The sequence below is a fragment of the Podarcis tiliguerta genome (assembly GCF_965153285.1).
Source record: "Podarcis tiliguerta genome assembly, chromosome: 8".
NCBI classification, from domain to species: domain Eukaryota; kingdom Metazoa; phylum Chordata; class Lepidosauria; order Squamata; family Lacertidae; genus Podarcis; species Podarcis tiliguerta.
This window is the reverse complement of record NC_139541.1, coordinates 20,530,972-20,547,046: the sequence shown is the minus strand read 5'-3', so window position 1 is coordinate 20,547,046 and position 16,075 is coordinate 20,530,972. Positions and strand designations below refer to the sequence as shown.

Below are 16,075 nucleotides of genomic sequence, written 5' to 3'. Positions count from 1 at the left end.
GTTGCTAGACTACAACATCCATCATCCCTGCCCATCCTCTGGCTGGGGCTGATGGGGATGCGCGTCCAACAACATACAGGAGAGAGAACCAAAGACTCCATATCCAAGTGTTATGGAGACTCAGATTATTATTTTTAACAAAAAGGCTGCTCTTGTTTCTTTTCTAAATTCGGTTGCACAGAAAATGAGGGGCCAAATAGAACCAGGAATGGATTTGCATGTGTGTTCCCTTAGAGAAGCAAGAACTCTCAGGAGCAGTGGTGGGGTCCACCAAAATTGCACAAGTCCACCAAAATTGTCCCACAAATGACAGAGTCAAATTGGAAGCTCCACATCAAGTGCACATCATGTGTTGAGGAGATGGACACCACAGGACATCGGGCTTCCCTGCACCCGAAAGCAGCTGATTAACACCAGTAGCATGGTAACCAATTGGTAACAAGTTTATTCATTCTTCGTCGGGCAGATTTACAAAACGGGACAGAGCATCATCACCCTACTATGACAAACAGCTTGGTCTTCATTTGAAATGTGAAAAGGGGAGAAGGAGAGGAGAACAAGAGGCTCTTAGCAGTTTGGTCGCTTTCTTCTTCATCTGCTACAGGCCTCGCTGGTGCACTGCAGAACAGAGAAAGGGACTTGGTCCAATTGTTTATTGCAAAAGAAATACTCAGCCCCTTTCTCCCCCCATCCCTGCACATTGCCTGGTATATTTAGCATCTTCAGATTTAAAACACCATCTGTTTTTCTGTCTCAGCTTCGCTAATAATTGCTCTGTGACCTGCATTAAGTCGACACAAGGTTTCACCACCTAATTTTGAAGAGCCTAGTTTCCAGTTGCACATTTGCTAGAGTCGTCATCAGATTCAAGAAGCCCTTCTTTTACAAGGGAGTATAGGAAATTGCCTTAGGGACGCGGGTGGTGCTTTGGGTTAAACCACAGAGCCTAGGACTTGCTGATCAGAAGGTCGGCAGTTCGAATCCCCACGACGGGGTGAGCTCCCATTGCTCTGTCCCTGCTCCTGCCAACCTAGCAGTTTGAAAGCACCTCAAAGTGCAAGTAGATAAATAGGTACCACTCCGGCGGGAAGGTAAACAGCGTTTCCCTGCGCTGCTCTGGTTCGCCAGATGCGGCTTAGTCATGCTGGCCACATGACCCAGAAGCTGTACGCTGGCTCCCTCGGCCAATAAAGCGAGATGAGCGCCGCAACCCCAGAGTCGGTCATGACTGGACCTAATGGTCAGGGGTCCCTTTACCTTTACTATAGGAAGTTGCCTTAGGCTTATACCAAGTTGGGACCATGGGCCTACATAGCTCAGGACTGTCTGCAGTAGGGATGGGGTACGAATGTAAGAACCTTGCAGCTGGATCAGGCCAATGGCTCATCCAGTGGGAAGGGAAGCCTGCCAGGAGAACCCAAGGATAATAGCACTCTCCCCTTCTGTGTTTCATAGCAAGTGGTATTAAGAGCTTTACTGCCTCTGACAGAGGAGATAGCATGTAGTCATTGTGGCTAGTGGCCTCATTCTCCAAAGATTGGTCCCCTTATCTTCTTAAAGCTGTCCAAGTTGGCAATCATCACTACACCTTGTGGGAGTGAGTTCCATAGTTTAACCAGGCACTGTGTGAAGAAGTATTTTCTTTTGTCTGAACCTTCCAACTTCATTGAATGTCCGTAAGTTCTAGCGTTATGAGAGGGGGGGGCTGTTTTGCACTTACTCTACACAATGAATCATTTTATTTATAATTTTTTCCACTAAGGTTTTATTAAAGCTTTTTCATGATTAATAGTAATAAATAATAATAATAATAATAATAATAATAATAATAATAATAATAATAATAATAATAATTTTTATTTCTACCCCGCCTATCTGGCTGGATTTCCCCAGCCACTCTGGGTGGTTTTCAACAGAACCTTAAAAACAGAATAAAACATCACACATTAAAAACTTCCCTATACAGGGCTGCCATCAGATGTCTTCTAAAAGTCGGATAGTTATTTCCTTGACATCTGATGGGAGGGCCATACAATAAAATAAACTCATCTGAATAAAAACAAAATCAGAGAAAGTAAAAGCAAATGCAGAGCCCTCTCTCAAAGGTAGCTCTTAACCCTTGTCTCACACAGAAAATGGTGGACCCTCCCTGCTCTCACCTGGGAGCTTTCCTTTCTTCTTAGTCTCTCTGGGCAGTCTTCCCTGCCTATACCTTGCATCATTTTAAACACCTTTAAAACACTCCTGGGCAGCTCAAGTCAGCAGAGCATAGGACTCTTAATCTTAGGGTTGTGGGTTTGAGTCCCACGTTGGACAAAATATTCCTGCATTGCAGGAGGTTGGACTAGATGACTCTTCTGGTCCCTTCCAACTCTACAGTACTATCATTTCATCATCACATTGCCTCAGATTTGCCTTTTCCCTAACCTAAGAAGTCTATACTGTTCTACATTTTCCTCACAGGGGATTTACCCATCCCCTTGATCAGCTTGGTGGCGCATTGTTGAACATTTCCCAGCTCTACAGCAGACTTCCTCAACCTCGGCCCTCCAGATGTTTTTGGCCTACAACTCCCATGATCCCTAGCTAGCAGGCCAGTGGTCAGGGATGATGGAAATTGTAGTCTCAAAACAACCAGGCAACCAGAACTGTACAGAGTACTCCAAATGTGTCCGTCCTGTAAATTTGTATGATGAAGTGCCAGTTCAGGACAAACAGATGTACTTCTTTCACACAGCGCATAGTTAAACTATGGAACTCCCTGCCACAAGGTACACAGGGTTACCTTTTCCCAGTCCAAGGGCCACAATCCTGTGCGGGCAACCTTTCCAGGGCAACAAGCTCATGGTAGATGGGACCAGAGGTATGAGCATAGTTTGAGAAACCTTTCTGCCAGGCATATACAGTGGTACCTCGGGTTACATACGCTTCAGGTTACATACGCTTCAGGTTACAGACTCCGCTAACCCAGAAACAGTACCTCAGGTTAAGAACTTTGCTTCAGGATGAGAACAGAAATTATGCAGCAGTGGTGCGGCAGCAGTGTAGGCCCCATTAGCTAAAGTGGTGCTTCAGGTTAAGAATCATTTCAGGTTAAGAACGGACCTCCAGAATGAATTAAGTTCTTAACCCGAGGTACCACTGTACACTCTCAAGGAGAGTGTGCGGCAAGGCTGGTAATGGGTGGGGCCCAAGGGCCAGGGGAAGAAGTGCAGAGGGCCTCATTTGGCTCCACCCCTGGACTACTGGTTTCATATGCTGTCCCCAAAGTCCTTGGAGGAAGGGTAGGAGCTAAGGGTGGTCTCCAAGACAGAGAGCTGCTCACCTGAGGCTTTGCTCCTTCTTCTACATTTGCAGAGATGCCAAGGGCAGTGACGATAGACTCCAACGGAAGGTAGTCACCAGGGGACTCCTGCGCAGAATACAAAAGCAGATTCTCTCCTCCTGGAATGAGAGGGGAAAGAGAGAGAAGAAGTAAACACGTACTAGCTGTGGAAGAAAAAGGGGGGGGGGGAAACCCCGCAGGAACTCGCAAGACATTTTCGTCTTGCGAAGCAAGCCCATAGGAAATTCGTTTTGCGAAGCACCTCCAAAACGGAAAACCCTTTCGTCTAGCGGGTTTTCCGTCTTGCGAGGCATTGGTCTTGCGGGGCACCACTGTAGTGGATTCCACCCTGTGGAATCCCTCCCATCAGATGTCAAAGGAATAAACAACTATCTGACATTTAGAAGATATCTGAAGTTTTTTAATGACTGATGTTTTAATGCATTTTTAATCTCCTGTTGGAAGCTGCCCACAGTGGCTGGGGAAACCCAGCCAGATGGGCGGGGTATAAGTTGTTGTTGTTGTTGTTGTTGTTGTTGTTGTTGTTGTTGTTGTTGTTGTTGTTGTTGCTGCTGCTGCTGCTGCTGCTGCTGCTGTTATATTTCATACCTACTCTCCACAACTTTTCCCTAGCAGCAGCTCTCCAGAGTTTCACGCAAAATTATTCTCCCAGCCCTACCTGCAGGCACTGAAGATTGAACCTGAAACCTTTTGCATGCAAATCAGATGCTCTACCACTGAGCTACATCCTTTCCCCAAAACAAGCTAATGTTATATATTTTCTAAGCCATTTCTGTTGTCTTTGCAATGTGCAAAAAACCAATCCCCATTAACAGAAATTGAGCCAGGGCAGTGGAAGGTTGCCCCCTTACCTCGGCCAACTATCAGCGTCCCACCACTCTGCAGAAGATCTCCAGAAAAGTTGCCTTGAATACCGGCGGCATTTGCCTGCAAGGGGTGGGGGTGAGGAGGAAAAGAAGATCAAAGCCCAGGCCCCAATCCCCATCCGTTAAAGAGGCTCTTTCAGAAGTTACCCAGCATCCTCCAAGTCCCACTGGAGGCCAAGTCTAAGGACAAACCTTCAGATTTCTGGAGGTTCCCTAGCTCAACGGTGAGGCCAAATGGTGGGCCAGAAGTTTCCGCTGGGACATTTTCCAGTGCTTTCGGAGACCATTTAAATGCAATGTTTGAGGGGGCTCACAGTGGAAATAGGAGCTGCTTGTTCCCCACCCCGAAATCTTTAAACATACTTTTTGCCAGCACAGCAAATCAGAAAAGTGACAAGCACACTTGGACTTGGTGGTTTGGGAATTGCCAATAAGGCTTTGAACAGAGATGCCAAGCCTCAAGCCCAGGAGTCCAATCTGGCCCTCCTGGCCTTTCCATCAGGCCCCTGCAGCTCTCCCAAGCTACACCCTTCACCCATCCCGCTTTGTATCCTCCTTGAGAGCTGTCTGGAGGGGATCACAAATTCACCGCAGCTAGTGCAAACAGTGCAGGCTAGGTGGACCATGGTCCTTCAATTTCATGTAGGGCATCATCCAATGTAACTAACAACCCCCAAGGATGTCAAACTGTTCCTCTGCTGGCAACAGTCTTCACCAACTGACCTTTGTGATGACCTGTCGGACAGGCTTCCCCAGAGCTGCAGGGACTATACTTAAGGCATTGTACCTAAAAGGAGGAAGGCAAGTTAGTGTCAAAACATTAGGGACACAGGTGGAACATTATTTTCAAGAGTGGTGGCAGAAGGTCCCAGGTTCGATCCTAAGAATCTCTAGATAGGGCTGGGAATGTCCTACACTGCCAGTCAGTGTAGACCAGTGTTTCTCAAGCTTGGGTCTCCAGCTGTTGTTGGACTACAACACCCATCATCCCTAGCTAGCAGGACCAGCAGTCAGGGATGATGCGAGTTGTAGTCTGGCAACAGCTAGAGACCCAAGTTTGAGAAACACTAGCATAGACCAGCAGTTCTCAACCTGTGGGTCCCCAGATGTTGTTGGACTACAACTCCCATCATCCCTAACCTCTGGCCTTGCTAGCTAGGGGTGATGCGAGTTGTAGTTCAACAACATCTGGGGACCCACAGGTTGAGAAAGGCTGGCATAGACAGTTCTGAGCTAGATGGACCAATGGTCTGACTCTGTCTAAGGTCACTTCCTGTGTTCTTAAGACTGGTATGGAGGTTTGTGCAAACGGCATCCTGAAATTCTCTACCTGATTCAGCGGCTAGAGAAATTGAGAAGGGGTGGCATTTTGCCAAATGTCTCCAGGAGGAGGAGATGATATCTAGGTTTCTCGGGGTGGGGCTCACCATTAGCAGTAGCAAGAACAGTTTTATTTTCTGCTGCTGTTGCAAATGCAGAAACCGTGTTGAGAGCATGGCTATTATTTTGCAACCTCCACAATGCTCTGGACCTAGCATCATTCCAATATTCTTTGAGGAGGAGAACTAGCCCCGCTGTACATCGGGAAGGGCTGTGTGGAGAGAGTCTCTTCCTTTAAATTCCTAGGAGTTTATCTCAGTGAAGACCTTACTTGGAAAATAAATACAACCCAGGTGGTTAAGAAAGCCCAACAGAGACTCCATCTCCTCAGAGTATTGCAGAAGAATGATGTCAATCAACATTTGATGATCTCCTTCTACCGGTCAACAATAGAAAGTGTCCTTTCATACTGCACCATGGTGCGGTACGCTGGTTTGACATCAACTGATAGGAAGTGCCTACAGAGGGTGGTGAATACAGCACAAGATATTATGGGCTGTCCCATGAATCTGCTGGATGAAATAGTGGAAGAACGTTGCCTCAGGAGAGTGAGGAAAATTCTCAGGGATGATTCATACCCTGGCCAGCACTTTCTTGATCTCCTGCCCTCAGGCAGAAGATATAGAAGCATGATTAGTCACACCAACAGGGTAAAGAACAGCTTCTATCCATGGGCTGTTAGGCTGCTGAATGAAAAGATAACAACAGGGCAACTGACTTTTGGGTTTGGTGGGTGTACGTCAGTAAACGAGGAGAATTAAGACTAAGAGAGCTGAGGGGGGGGGTGCTCGTGTAATCTCACTGTATACAAGTTGTACAAATGCCAATAAAGTATTTCAATTTCAATATGTTTATGGGGAGAGAGGAGGTAGCCGCCACATAAAAAAAGAAAGAAAAAAGTGCAGAATATTACTCTGTGGGTGCAGGACCGAGTATGCAGTGTAAGTCTGCATAGAGACTAGCCTACTGGGCAAAGGTAAGCTTTGTATTAGTAGCTCCACCCACTTTGGCCTCTGGCCCCTCCCACCACTGCTGCATGGTCCCTGGAAGGTTGCCCAGAAGGAATTGTGGCCCTGATTCTGAAAAAAAAAACCCTGCCTTATGTCACCAAGAAGAAAACCCCAAAGCTCACATTTCAGAGAAATGGCCTGAGTTATGTGAGGGGTAAGGGCAAGCCACAGACCCTTGCCTAGGTTAAGCTGTACAGAATCTCTCGCCAAGGTCACAGCTTCGATCCCCGTGTGGGACAGCTGCATATTCCTGCATTACAGGCAGTTGGCCTAGATGATCCTTGGGTTCCCTTCGAAATCTACAATTCTATGGCACTGCAGCCATGATACAAAGCATACTTAATAGGGAGACAAATGCTCGATTCTTATGACCCACCTTATTTTAGTGGTTGTAAGATGTTTCAAACCGTTTTCAATGTTGTGTTTTAATGTTGTGACCTTCCCTGGAACCTTACGGTGGGTAACTAATAAGAACAATAATGCTCAATGGGACTTTCCAAGTCCACAAACACACATGCTAAAAATGCAACAAACCTTTTGAATCCAAGATCTCGGTAGCACTGTTTGGTTTCATCCAGATAGAGTTCTGAAAGAAAACCAGAAGTTACTCAATGCAAAGACTAACATTTCCTGCCATCTAAAAGCCCGGAGGAGCATCCGTTGTTACTCCTACTCAGAGTAGACCCATGGGAATTAATGACTAACTGCTGCCAGGCTGCCTCAGTGGGAAAGAGATAATAAACAGGTCCATTCTATCTGCTTTCCTGAAAGTCCAGTTCCATCAGTCATCTCCTATCCCCTGAACTGTTTCTGTGTCAGCCGCTCATGACAAGAGCTACTATTTAAGAACTGGTACCTGGGTTTGTTTGGTTTCCTCTTCCCTCCCTGTCCCTTTTTCCTTTTCTGTCATTTTTTTCAGATTCCAAGCCTGTGGGCAAGGGCTGTTTTGTTTTACTGGCAGTACGTAAGCCCCCCGGTAGTCTTTTTCAGCTGAAGAATGAGGCATAAAAGCTCTAAATAAAAATAAACAACTTAGGTCTATTAATTTCAAGGGGCCTACTCGGAGTTGAGCTTAGCTGGATGCAAACCGTTGCATTTGTTGGACTCAATTTATACGCTAGACATCTTCGTCTCAAAAGACAGGAGAGAGTCACAAAGGCATCCATCTTTTAAGAAACACAAAGCCAACACAATTTCACACAAGATGGGAAACCTGTGACCTTCCCAGATATTGTTGGACTCCCACTGCCACCATCCCCAGTTCACAGTGGCTGATGGGAGCTGGAGTTCCAACAAGATCTGAAGGGCCCCATTCTTACACATAAGTTAAGACTAAAAACAAACAAAACCGTTCCATACAATTTTAATGTGGAGTGGCGGTTTCCGACAACCTTGCACAGGTCTAGCAAGGCAGATTCTGCTCACATGCCAGGCACAGAGGATGATTGGCTGGACAGTCAAACTTCTGCATTCTTGCTTTGAGCCGAGGTGGGCAGGGGCAGCCAGCAGTTAGCTTGGTGGGCTGTAAGCCAATCCTTCCCTATACGAGTGGCATGTCAGTAGAGGCATATGTAATCGAGCTGGAAAGGATATCTGCTGCCACAGCATCCCTGACTGGCTAGCCAGCCAACCTCTGCTTACAACATCCCCCATTGGCTAGCCATCCAACCTTTGATTGCGGCATTCCTGATTGGTTATACTTCCAACATCTGCTTCAGCACATCTCCAAACAAAGGAGAGACCGTGTGCTCGGCTATCAAACAGCAGGTTCCCTTAAGTCAGGCATGGCCAAATTTGCCCCCCCCCTTTTTTTCTTTTGTTCAATTTTATTTATTTTGTTTAAATTAGTACAGAAAAAAACAACAACAAAAAGAATAGATTGAAGACACTCCAAAAATATTAAAAGCAAATATTACATACTTATCATATAATATTTCCCCCACCCACCCACAGCTTCCCTCCGCCACAATTCTACTTCTTTGAATCTCTATTTCCACCTTTATCTTTGCATTCTCCAAATGTATCATACTTTGTATTTCTTTTATCCCTTCTCTTTTCCAATTCATAGATATACTTTACATTTTTATTCTAGGCATATTAGCATATCATTCTTAGAACAATATTTTAACATATAATCTTCGAAACATTTCCATTCCTTTTTTAATTTTTGATTTGACCGATATCTTATGATTGATATCAGTCATAAGATATCAGCCCTCCAGCTGTTTTGGGACAACAACTCCCATCATCCCTAGCTAACAGGACCAGTGGTCAGGGATGATGGGAACTGTCGTCCCAAAACAGCTGTAGGTCCAAGTTTGGCCATGCCTACCTTAAGCACCCCACAAAAGGTCTCTCTCCCCCTTCCTTCATGGGGCTCCTACAATCCAAGACCTACCTCCCGCAAAGTAATTTCCCTCCAGGAACTCCTGCAGGCCTAGGCTTTCTGGCGCAACACCTATTAAGCGGACACCGTTACTCTCCAGCACCTCTCTCAGCTTGCTGGTTTCCTTGGCAATCCAGCGGCACACCTGGCACCCGAGGCGGCGTAAGAACAGCACCACGCAAGGACAGTCCCTCCAAATGCTCCTCAGCTCCACCACCTGGAAAAACCAGACAAGGTCATAAAAGTTGTTGCTCATGCAAGATTCCTTCTTGTGGAACATGATGAGGCTTGAAGGCCCAGCAAAAGAGCTATTGGATAATAAAGTGGGCATAACAGGGGCTTGATCCTTATTTTTTGCAGAGCCAGATTTCTCAGACACCTGAGAAATGTAGGAAGATGTCTTCCACCGAGTCCATTTAACACAGAATTGTTGGTTCTGGCTCCCTCCAGAAGTTTCTGGACTACAAATCCCATCATCCTGGCTCTCTAGTAGTTTCTGGACTACAACTCCCATCATCCTGGCCATTAGCCATTCTTGCTGAGGATGATGAGAGTTGGAGCCCAGTAACATCTGAAGAGCATCATGGTTGGCCTACATTGACTAGCTATGGCTCATAGCTTCAATCTATCCCAGCCCTACCTGGAGCTGCCCGGCACTGAACCATGCATGCAAGCAGATATTCTTTCCCTTGAACCCTTGGCCTGAAGATGCATAGGAAGCTGCCTTGTGCAGGGACAGACTTTGCCTCTCTTGCTCCATGTTGTCAACTCACTGACAAGACAGCAGATCAGCATGGACAGGAGTCTTTCCCTGGAGATTCCAGGGACTGAACCTGGTACCTTCTGCATCCAAAGCATGTACTAAGCTGTTGAGCCTCAGCCTCACAATTAAGGAGGAAAAAACCAAAGGCTTCATGTGGAAGGTTCTGCTTAAACCAAGGTTTATATGCTTTGGCTCTCCAAATATTGTTGGACTACAGCTCCCATCAGCCCCAGCAAGCATGGCCAATGGTCAGGGTTGATGGCAAATGTAGTCTGACATTTGGAAGGGAAAGGGTTCCCCACTTTGACATCATCTGTGACATAGGTAGTGTCACAGCATGGAAAGGCGTCCAACAAGGACTTTGACTGGTGGGCAAGACAAACCACCTGTCCATCATCGCCTGGGGTCCTCACAACATCAGATGGGAGACAGGTGGGTTCTCCCCGCAGCCTGTCAACGTTGGCCCACAGTGGCCAGGACAGAGCAGAATCAGGCTTGCAGAGCCAAAGAGATTCCCCAGTCCTGCTCTGCAGTATCGTCGTTTTGAAAGGGAGCCCAAGCTTTAGACTGAAAGAGTGGGAAGGTAATTGCTGGGAGGTGTTGACAAACTGTGAAATCCTGACAACGGCAGCTCAAGCAACAGCCTGGCAGATGGTCAAAGCACGACTCACAAGACTAGACCTACAAAACTCTGACATAACAGGCAGGAGTGTCCCCAGATGGATTTCACATGCAATGTTTTATTTAGTGGTGACCAAGGAAGGCCAGGCTGAGGAATGCACAGGTCTTGGCACATGCAGGGCTTTGCCCAGGCACCAATCAGCAGATAGATGGTGCCTGCACATCCCTTTCAGTTGAGCCCATTCATCAGCTCCGCAGCTGGCATGTCAGGTATAAAGGTAAAGGGACCCCTGACCATTAGGTCCAGTCGTGGCCGACTCTGGGGTTGCGGCACTCATCTTGCTTTATTGGCCGAGGGAGCCAGCGTACAGCTTCCAGGTCATGTGGCCAGCATGACTAAGCCACTTCTGGCGAACCAGAGCAGCGCACGGAAATGGCGTTTACCTTCCCGCCGGAGCAGTACCTATTTATCTACTTGCACTTTGACGTGCTTTCACACTGCTAGGTTGGCAGGAGCTGGGACCGAGCAACGGGAGCTCACCGTGTCCCAGGGATTCAAACTGCCGACCTTCTGATCGGCAAGCCCTAGGCTCTGTGGTTTAACCCACAGCGCCACCTGCATCCCAGGTATGTCAGGTATAGGGCAGGCATAATGGCTTGGCAAAACAACAACAACAACAGCAGCAACCAGCCAGGTGGACCAACTCAAGAGACCTAGTGGGTCTAATTAAGCCCACAAGCCAGATGTTCTGCACCACTGGTTTATTGCATGATTGTGCCCTACAGATCTTGTTTTTCCAAATAGTATGTACCAAACAAGGTAAATACCATGTGTTCTGTGTAAGTTGAAACTAGGAGCGGTGCTAATTAAGGCAGCTGCTTTCTCCCTATTGGGAAAGGGCATCTTTGCAAATCATGATTTAAGAAATCCGACCTTGGTAGTTTCACACCACCTGGGACTGTATTTGGCCTCTGTGCACCCAAGCAGGGTGTGAAAAGTATAGCCCACTTCCAATATCCATCTCCAAGACCAGCGGCTCAAGAGGACCGGGCATCATTAAGACAAGTGTTGAAAATAAAACTGCCAGGATCATAGATAGCTCTCTAGGAAGACCAGGGATAACTCAGTCAGTAGAGCATGAGACTCTGGATCTCAGGGTTGTGGGTTCGAGTCCCAACATGGGCGAAAGATTCCTGTATTGCAGGGGGTTGGATTAGATGTCCCTTGGGGGTCTGAAATAATGAAGTTTCCAGCAGGGGTCAAACTCAGTATAGCATAAGCTTATACCAGTGTGATACTGTGAATTAAGTGATAAAGTTATCTCAGTCTGTATTCCTTCTCTATGGCCCCTAGAGCAGGCAAAAGGCTGCAATCCTACACACACTCATCTAGAAGTAAACCTCACTTAACTAGCAGGGCATAATCCTGAATCAAGACAGATATAGTTGCATTATTAACCAAGCTCAATATGTTGTTTTGGAACTATCATTCACAAAGCCCAGAGTTCAGATCTCACCCATAACAAGGCAAGCTTCTCTCAGCCCTACAACCACTCACCAGAGAAGTTTCTGAAATATGGGAATAAAACTAATTGGCCCTTAGGACTGCTGGTGAGTCAGACCACACAGAGTGGTTTTCAACCCGCCATAGTGCAGAATAATGAGGATGGCAGGATGCTAGTTTGCTAAAAATAAAATAAAAGATGTCACGTCGTTTCAGTACAGCTAGCTAACCAGCAGATACAAGGCACAGCCTCTTTTCCTCTTCTGGGGGAAAGATCAGAAAGCAACCAAATTAAGCCACCCCTGCAGAGTGGACCAGCTTCAAACCCTCTCGGCGATCCGCTTCCATCACTGCTCCCCGCCCCTTAAAGCAAAGAGCATGTCAGTTCTGCGCTGAAGACGCCCAAAAACAACGCACAACAACCTCTTAGAAATGGGAGACGAATAGCTCAATCGGTTAGCTGGTTAAACCAGAGTTCAGCAGCAGAGCTCATGCCTTTTGCATGCAAAGGTTCTGGGTTCAACCCCCAGGACCTCTCGCTAAAAAGGATCAAGCAGCAGCAGGAGAGACGACGACGACAGCGTTTCTCCCAGGACTCTTGAGGGGCGACCAGGCTGGCTGAGCGCAAGGCAAGAGATCGGAATATCTAGGCAGTTACAAAACCACAACGCTTTTCCATGCAGGTATCTGAAAATTTCAAGCGACTTGCCAGATCGCACCGTTTGCTATGCAGCTTCGGAATTACAAAATCGCAACACACACGCCCCGCCGTCTTATGTAAAGGATCTCACCTCCCCACTGACTGCATGCTTCAGCGTGTTGGCTCCCACTTTGGCTAAATCCACCGCCATCTCTGCTCTTCTGAAACTGCACCCTTCTCCCTGGGTCTCGCGCTCCCTTTCCCTTTATGGGCTCTGCGTCAGCTGATAGAAAAGCCACGCCCCCTTGCTTCTGCAAGTCTCCCTCCCTCTAGGACTCATTATGCATATGCATAACCTGGGCGGAGCTAGCCAGCAGTTCCAGACAGGGAGGAGATATCTCCCCCCACCCCCGAAGAGGAACATAGATATTAAGAAGCATCTGGTGGCGGCAGAAAGGGCTGTTAGCTGCATGTTGAGAGCAGAGCAGGGGCAGAAGCGAGTTAGCAGGGCAAAGGACAGGCGGAGTGGCGGAGCTTCATGATCCGACACCTGGGGGCGGAGAGCAGGCGGGGGCGGGGCTGGCACGTATCCCAGGGGCGTGGCATGCCACCTGCGGGGGTGTGGCTCCAGCGCAGGCTGGGGGGCAGCTGCTATGGCATCCCACCGGGATCGCGCTGCCGGGGGCGGTGCACTCCCCCTGCACCCCTCTTCCTCCACCAGTGCTCCCTTGCAGAACTACAATTCCCAGCACCCTTATCAAACTACAGTTCCCAGGGTTTTCTGGGGAAAGTACTATAGAAGGATAGAACCGTAGACTTGGAAGGAATCCTGAGGGTCATCTAGTTCAACTCCCTGCAATGCAGGAATCTCATTCACACACGACAGCAAACTTTGCTTTAAAACCACCCAGGAAGGTGAGTCTTTAATGCTTTAATGCCATGGGGTAGATGTGACCAACAACAGTGGCAGTGGTGGCAACTTCTGGGTAGAAGCCCAGAAGCTGGGGCGTGCAGTCATAGAGGAGGTGCAATCCTCTAGATACAGTCCAATATATTTCAACCATCAAATGGCTGGGTAAAGGGGAATGTTATTAGGGTCACAGTTTAGTGCTGTATAGGGGACGCGGGTGGCGCTGTGGGTTAAACCACAGAGCCTAGGACTTGCTGATCAGAAGGTCGGCAGTTTGAATCCCCGTGATGGGGTGAGCTCCCATTGCTGGGTCCCTGCCCCTGCCAACCTAGCAGTTTGAAAGCACATCAAAGTGCAAGTAGATAAATAGGTACCGCTCCGGCGGGAAGGTAAACGGCGTTTCCGTGCGCTGCTCTGGTTCACCAGAAGTGGCTTAGTCATGCTGGCCACATGACCCGGAAGCTGTATGCCGGCTCCCTCGGCCAATAAAGCGAGATGAGCGCCGCAGCCCCAGAGTCGGCCACGACTGGACCTAATGGTCAGGGGTCCCTTTACCTTTACCTTTTAGTGCTGTATGTTGAGTCAGACCATTGGCACCGCCTGGCATCAGAGTTTCAGACAGGGTTCTCTGCCAGCCCAGTTTGTAGAAGCTGAAGATGGAGCTTCTGGGCTACTTCTCTTTTCTCTGGGATTGTGTGTTTGTACGACAGGCCTGAAAGTTAATAATGTGGGTGACAGATGCACCTCAGCAGGGAGGGTATTCCACAAATGGGGAGCCGCTACCAGGAAGGCCCTGTTGTGGGTCAATGCTAACCAGCTAGTCCTCACCAGCAGCACCAATAACGGGACACTGTCAATTCCCATGGTGCCTTGGCAGGAACTTTGTGTGTGTGTGTTAGGTCAAGGGGAACAGTGCTGTAATATGCTTGAGGGGCGTTATTTAAAAGTTGTTTTTTCTGGTCTATTTTAGTTTATGGGGAGCAATAAAGCACATTGATCTGCCAGATGCTCAGTACGAAACTCTGTTGCCTAGCAACAGCCTCGACTTTAGCAGGTACCTATGTATGACAGCCCCCGGGAGGGAGGAGGTCAGCTACTCTGTTACTTAGCCAGGGTTCTCCCATTTCTCCAATCTTAAATTCAGTTCTCCATATTTCTGCAGCAATTTGTGGTTGATTGGTTTTTAAATCCTCCTGAAAATTCATCAGCATTTCAGTGCAAATATCTTCTACTCTATTCTGCCTGAGTCAGACTCTGTATGGACTAGATCACCTTTGAGGACTTTTCTGACACTACAATTACGGTATATGATTCTCTTAATAAATGCATTTTTGTACATAGTTTTGACTAAGGCAGATATTTTTGCCAGCAATTGTGCCTAATGTAATGCATTTTAGTATGTTACTTTCACTGATAGGTTATTTTTTCCTGCACTTTCTTCTGGTGTACACATTCTTGTAAACATTGCAAGGCTGGAGAACTGCTTTGCAAAATTCAGATATGTGGAAATTTCAAAGGTTCTCATGATGTTTTGGAATGTGCAAATTTGATAGAATTTGCTTTACATGCAAATGAGTTGAATTTCTCCCCCAACCCTGTCTCCAACTCAGTCTCTTCATTACTGCTAATGGCTCTACTCTGAGTAAGTCCAACTTTGGATACAACCCAAGTGTTCTCATCCTGGTAGCTAAATAGGAATCTGGGTGATCAGAATGTTCAAGATTACCATTAAAAGAACATGAAGCTGTCTTTCCTGGGAATATCGTAGCCACACAGAAAATATGAATCAAGTTGTGGTAGTTGTTTTTTTCATTTTTTTAAAAAAGAAAAGTTTACATCAAATTACAAAATATTATTTACAAAATAAGAAGAAATGGTGTAAAAGCAAAAAACAGGCAAAAAAAGACACAATACAGTATTGGTAATTTCAATAAGTAAAGACACAGACTGTGCACCAACATACATTTAAACCATATTTAAAACACATCTGCCCCCCGCAATCCTAGGAACTATAGTTTATCCTCACAGATCTACAATTTCCAGCACCCTTAACCACAGTAGACCCACAACTTACACTGTGATTACGTTCCGAGAATAGCTCGTAAAGCCATAATCGTGTATAGTCAAATTGCATTGGGTGCAATGACAGGGGGGATTGCCAAAGTTATTTTCTTTTTTTTAATATAATTTTTATTCAGTTTACAAATAAGACAAATTAATACAATTCAAACATTTTTTTAAAACCATTCTCTCAATTTTTTGACTTCCCTCAACTTGGCTGGTACTCCTTCCCTTCTCAATTTTCCGCACATTTCTTAGTTCTTATCTACTTCTTAAATTAAATCTAATTTCACTCCAAGGTTTTGATTTTCATTTTTACAAAGCTTCGCTAAACGTTACAAGCGTTATTTGTTTTTCACTTAGGTTATGCATATATTCTAAAAAAAATTCCCATTCTTCAGTAAATCTCTGATCTCGTCGATTTTCCCAGGTGCTCACCCCCTTTCCAACCCATATTATATTATATTATATTATATTATATTATATTAGGTAAAGGTACCCCTGCCCATACGGGCCAGTCGTGTCTGACTCTGGGGTTGCGCACCCATCTCACTTAAAAGGCCGGGGGCCAGCGCTGTCCGAAGACAC

General features: G+C 46.6%; 1 protein-coding gene across 1 annotated transcript; it reads right to left on the bottom strand.

Annotated features, from left to right (window-relative positions):
• Positions 1-420: 420 nt before the first annotated feature.
• Positions 421-12,819, bottom strand: PRXL2B (peroxiredoxin like 2B). Its single transcript, XM_083452290.1, has 7 exons — positions 12,668-12,819; positions 9,001-9,205; positions 7,137-7,188; positions 4,936-4,999; positions 4,198-4,273; positions 3,326-3,444; positions 421-618 (listed from the first exon to the last, which is right to left on the bottom strand). Exons 1-7 carry the CDS (start codon positions 12,725-12,727, stop codon positions 592-594), a joined length of 603 nt encoding a protein of 200 aa, XP_083308416.1. The 5' UTR covers positions 12,728-12,819; the 3' UTR covers positions 421-591.
• Positions 12,820-16,075: the final 3,256 nt, after the last annotated feature.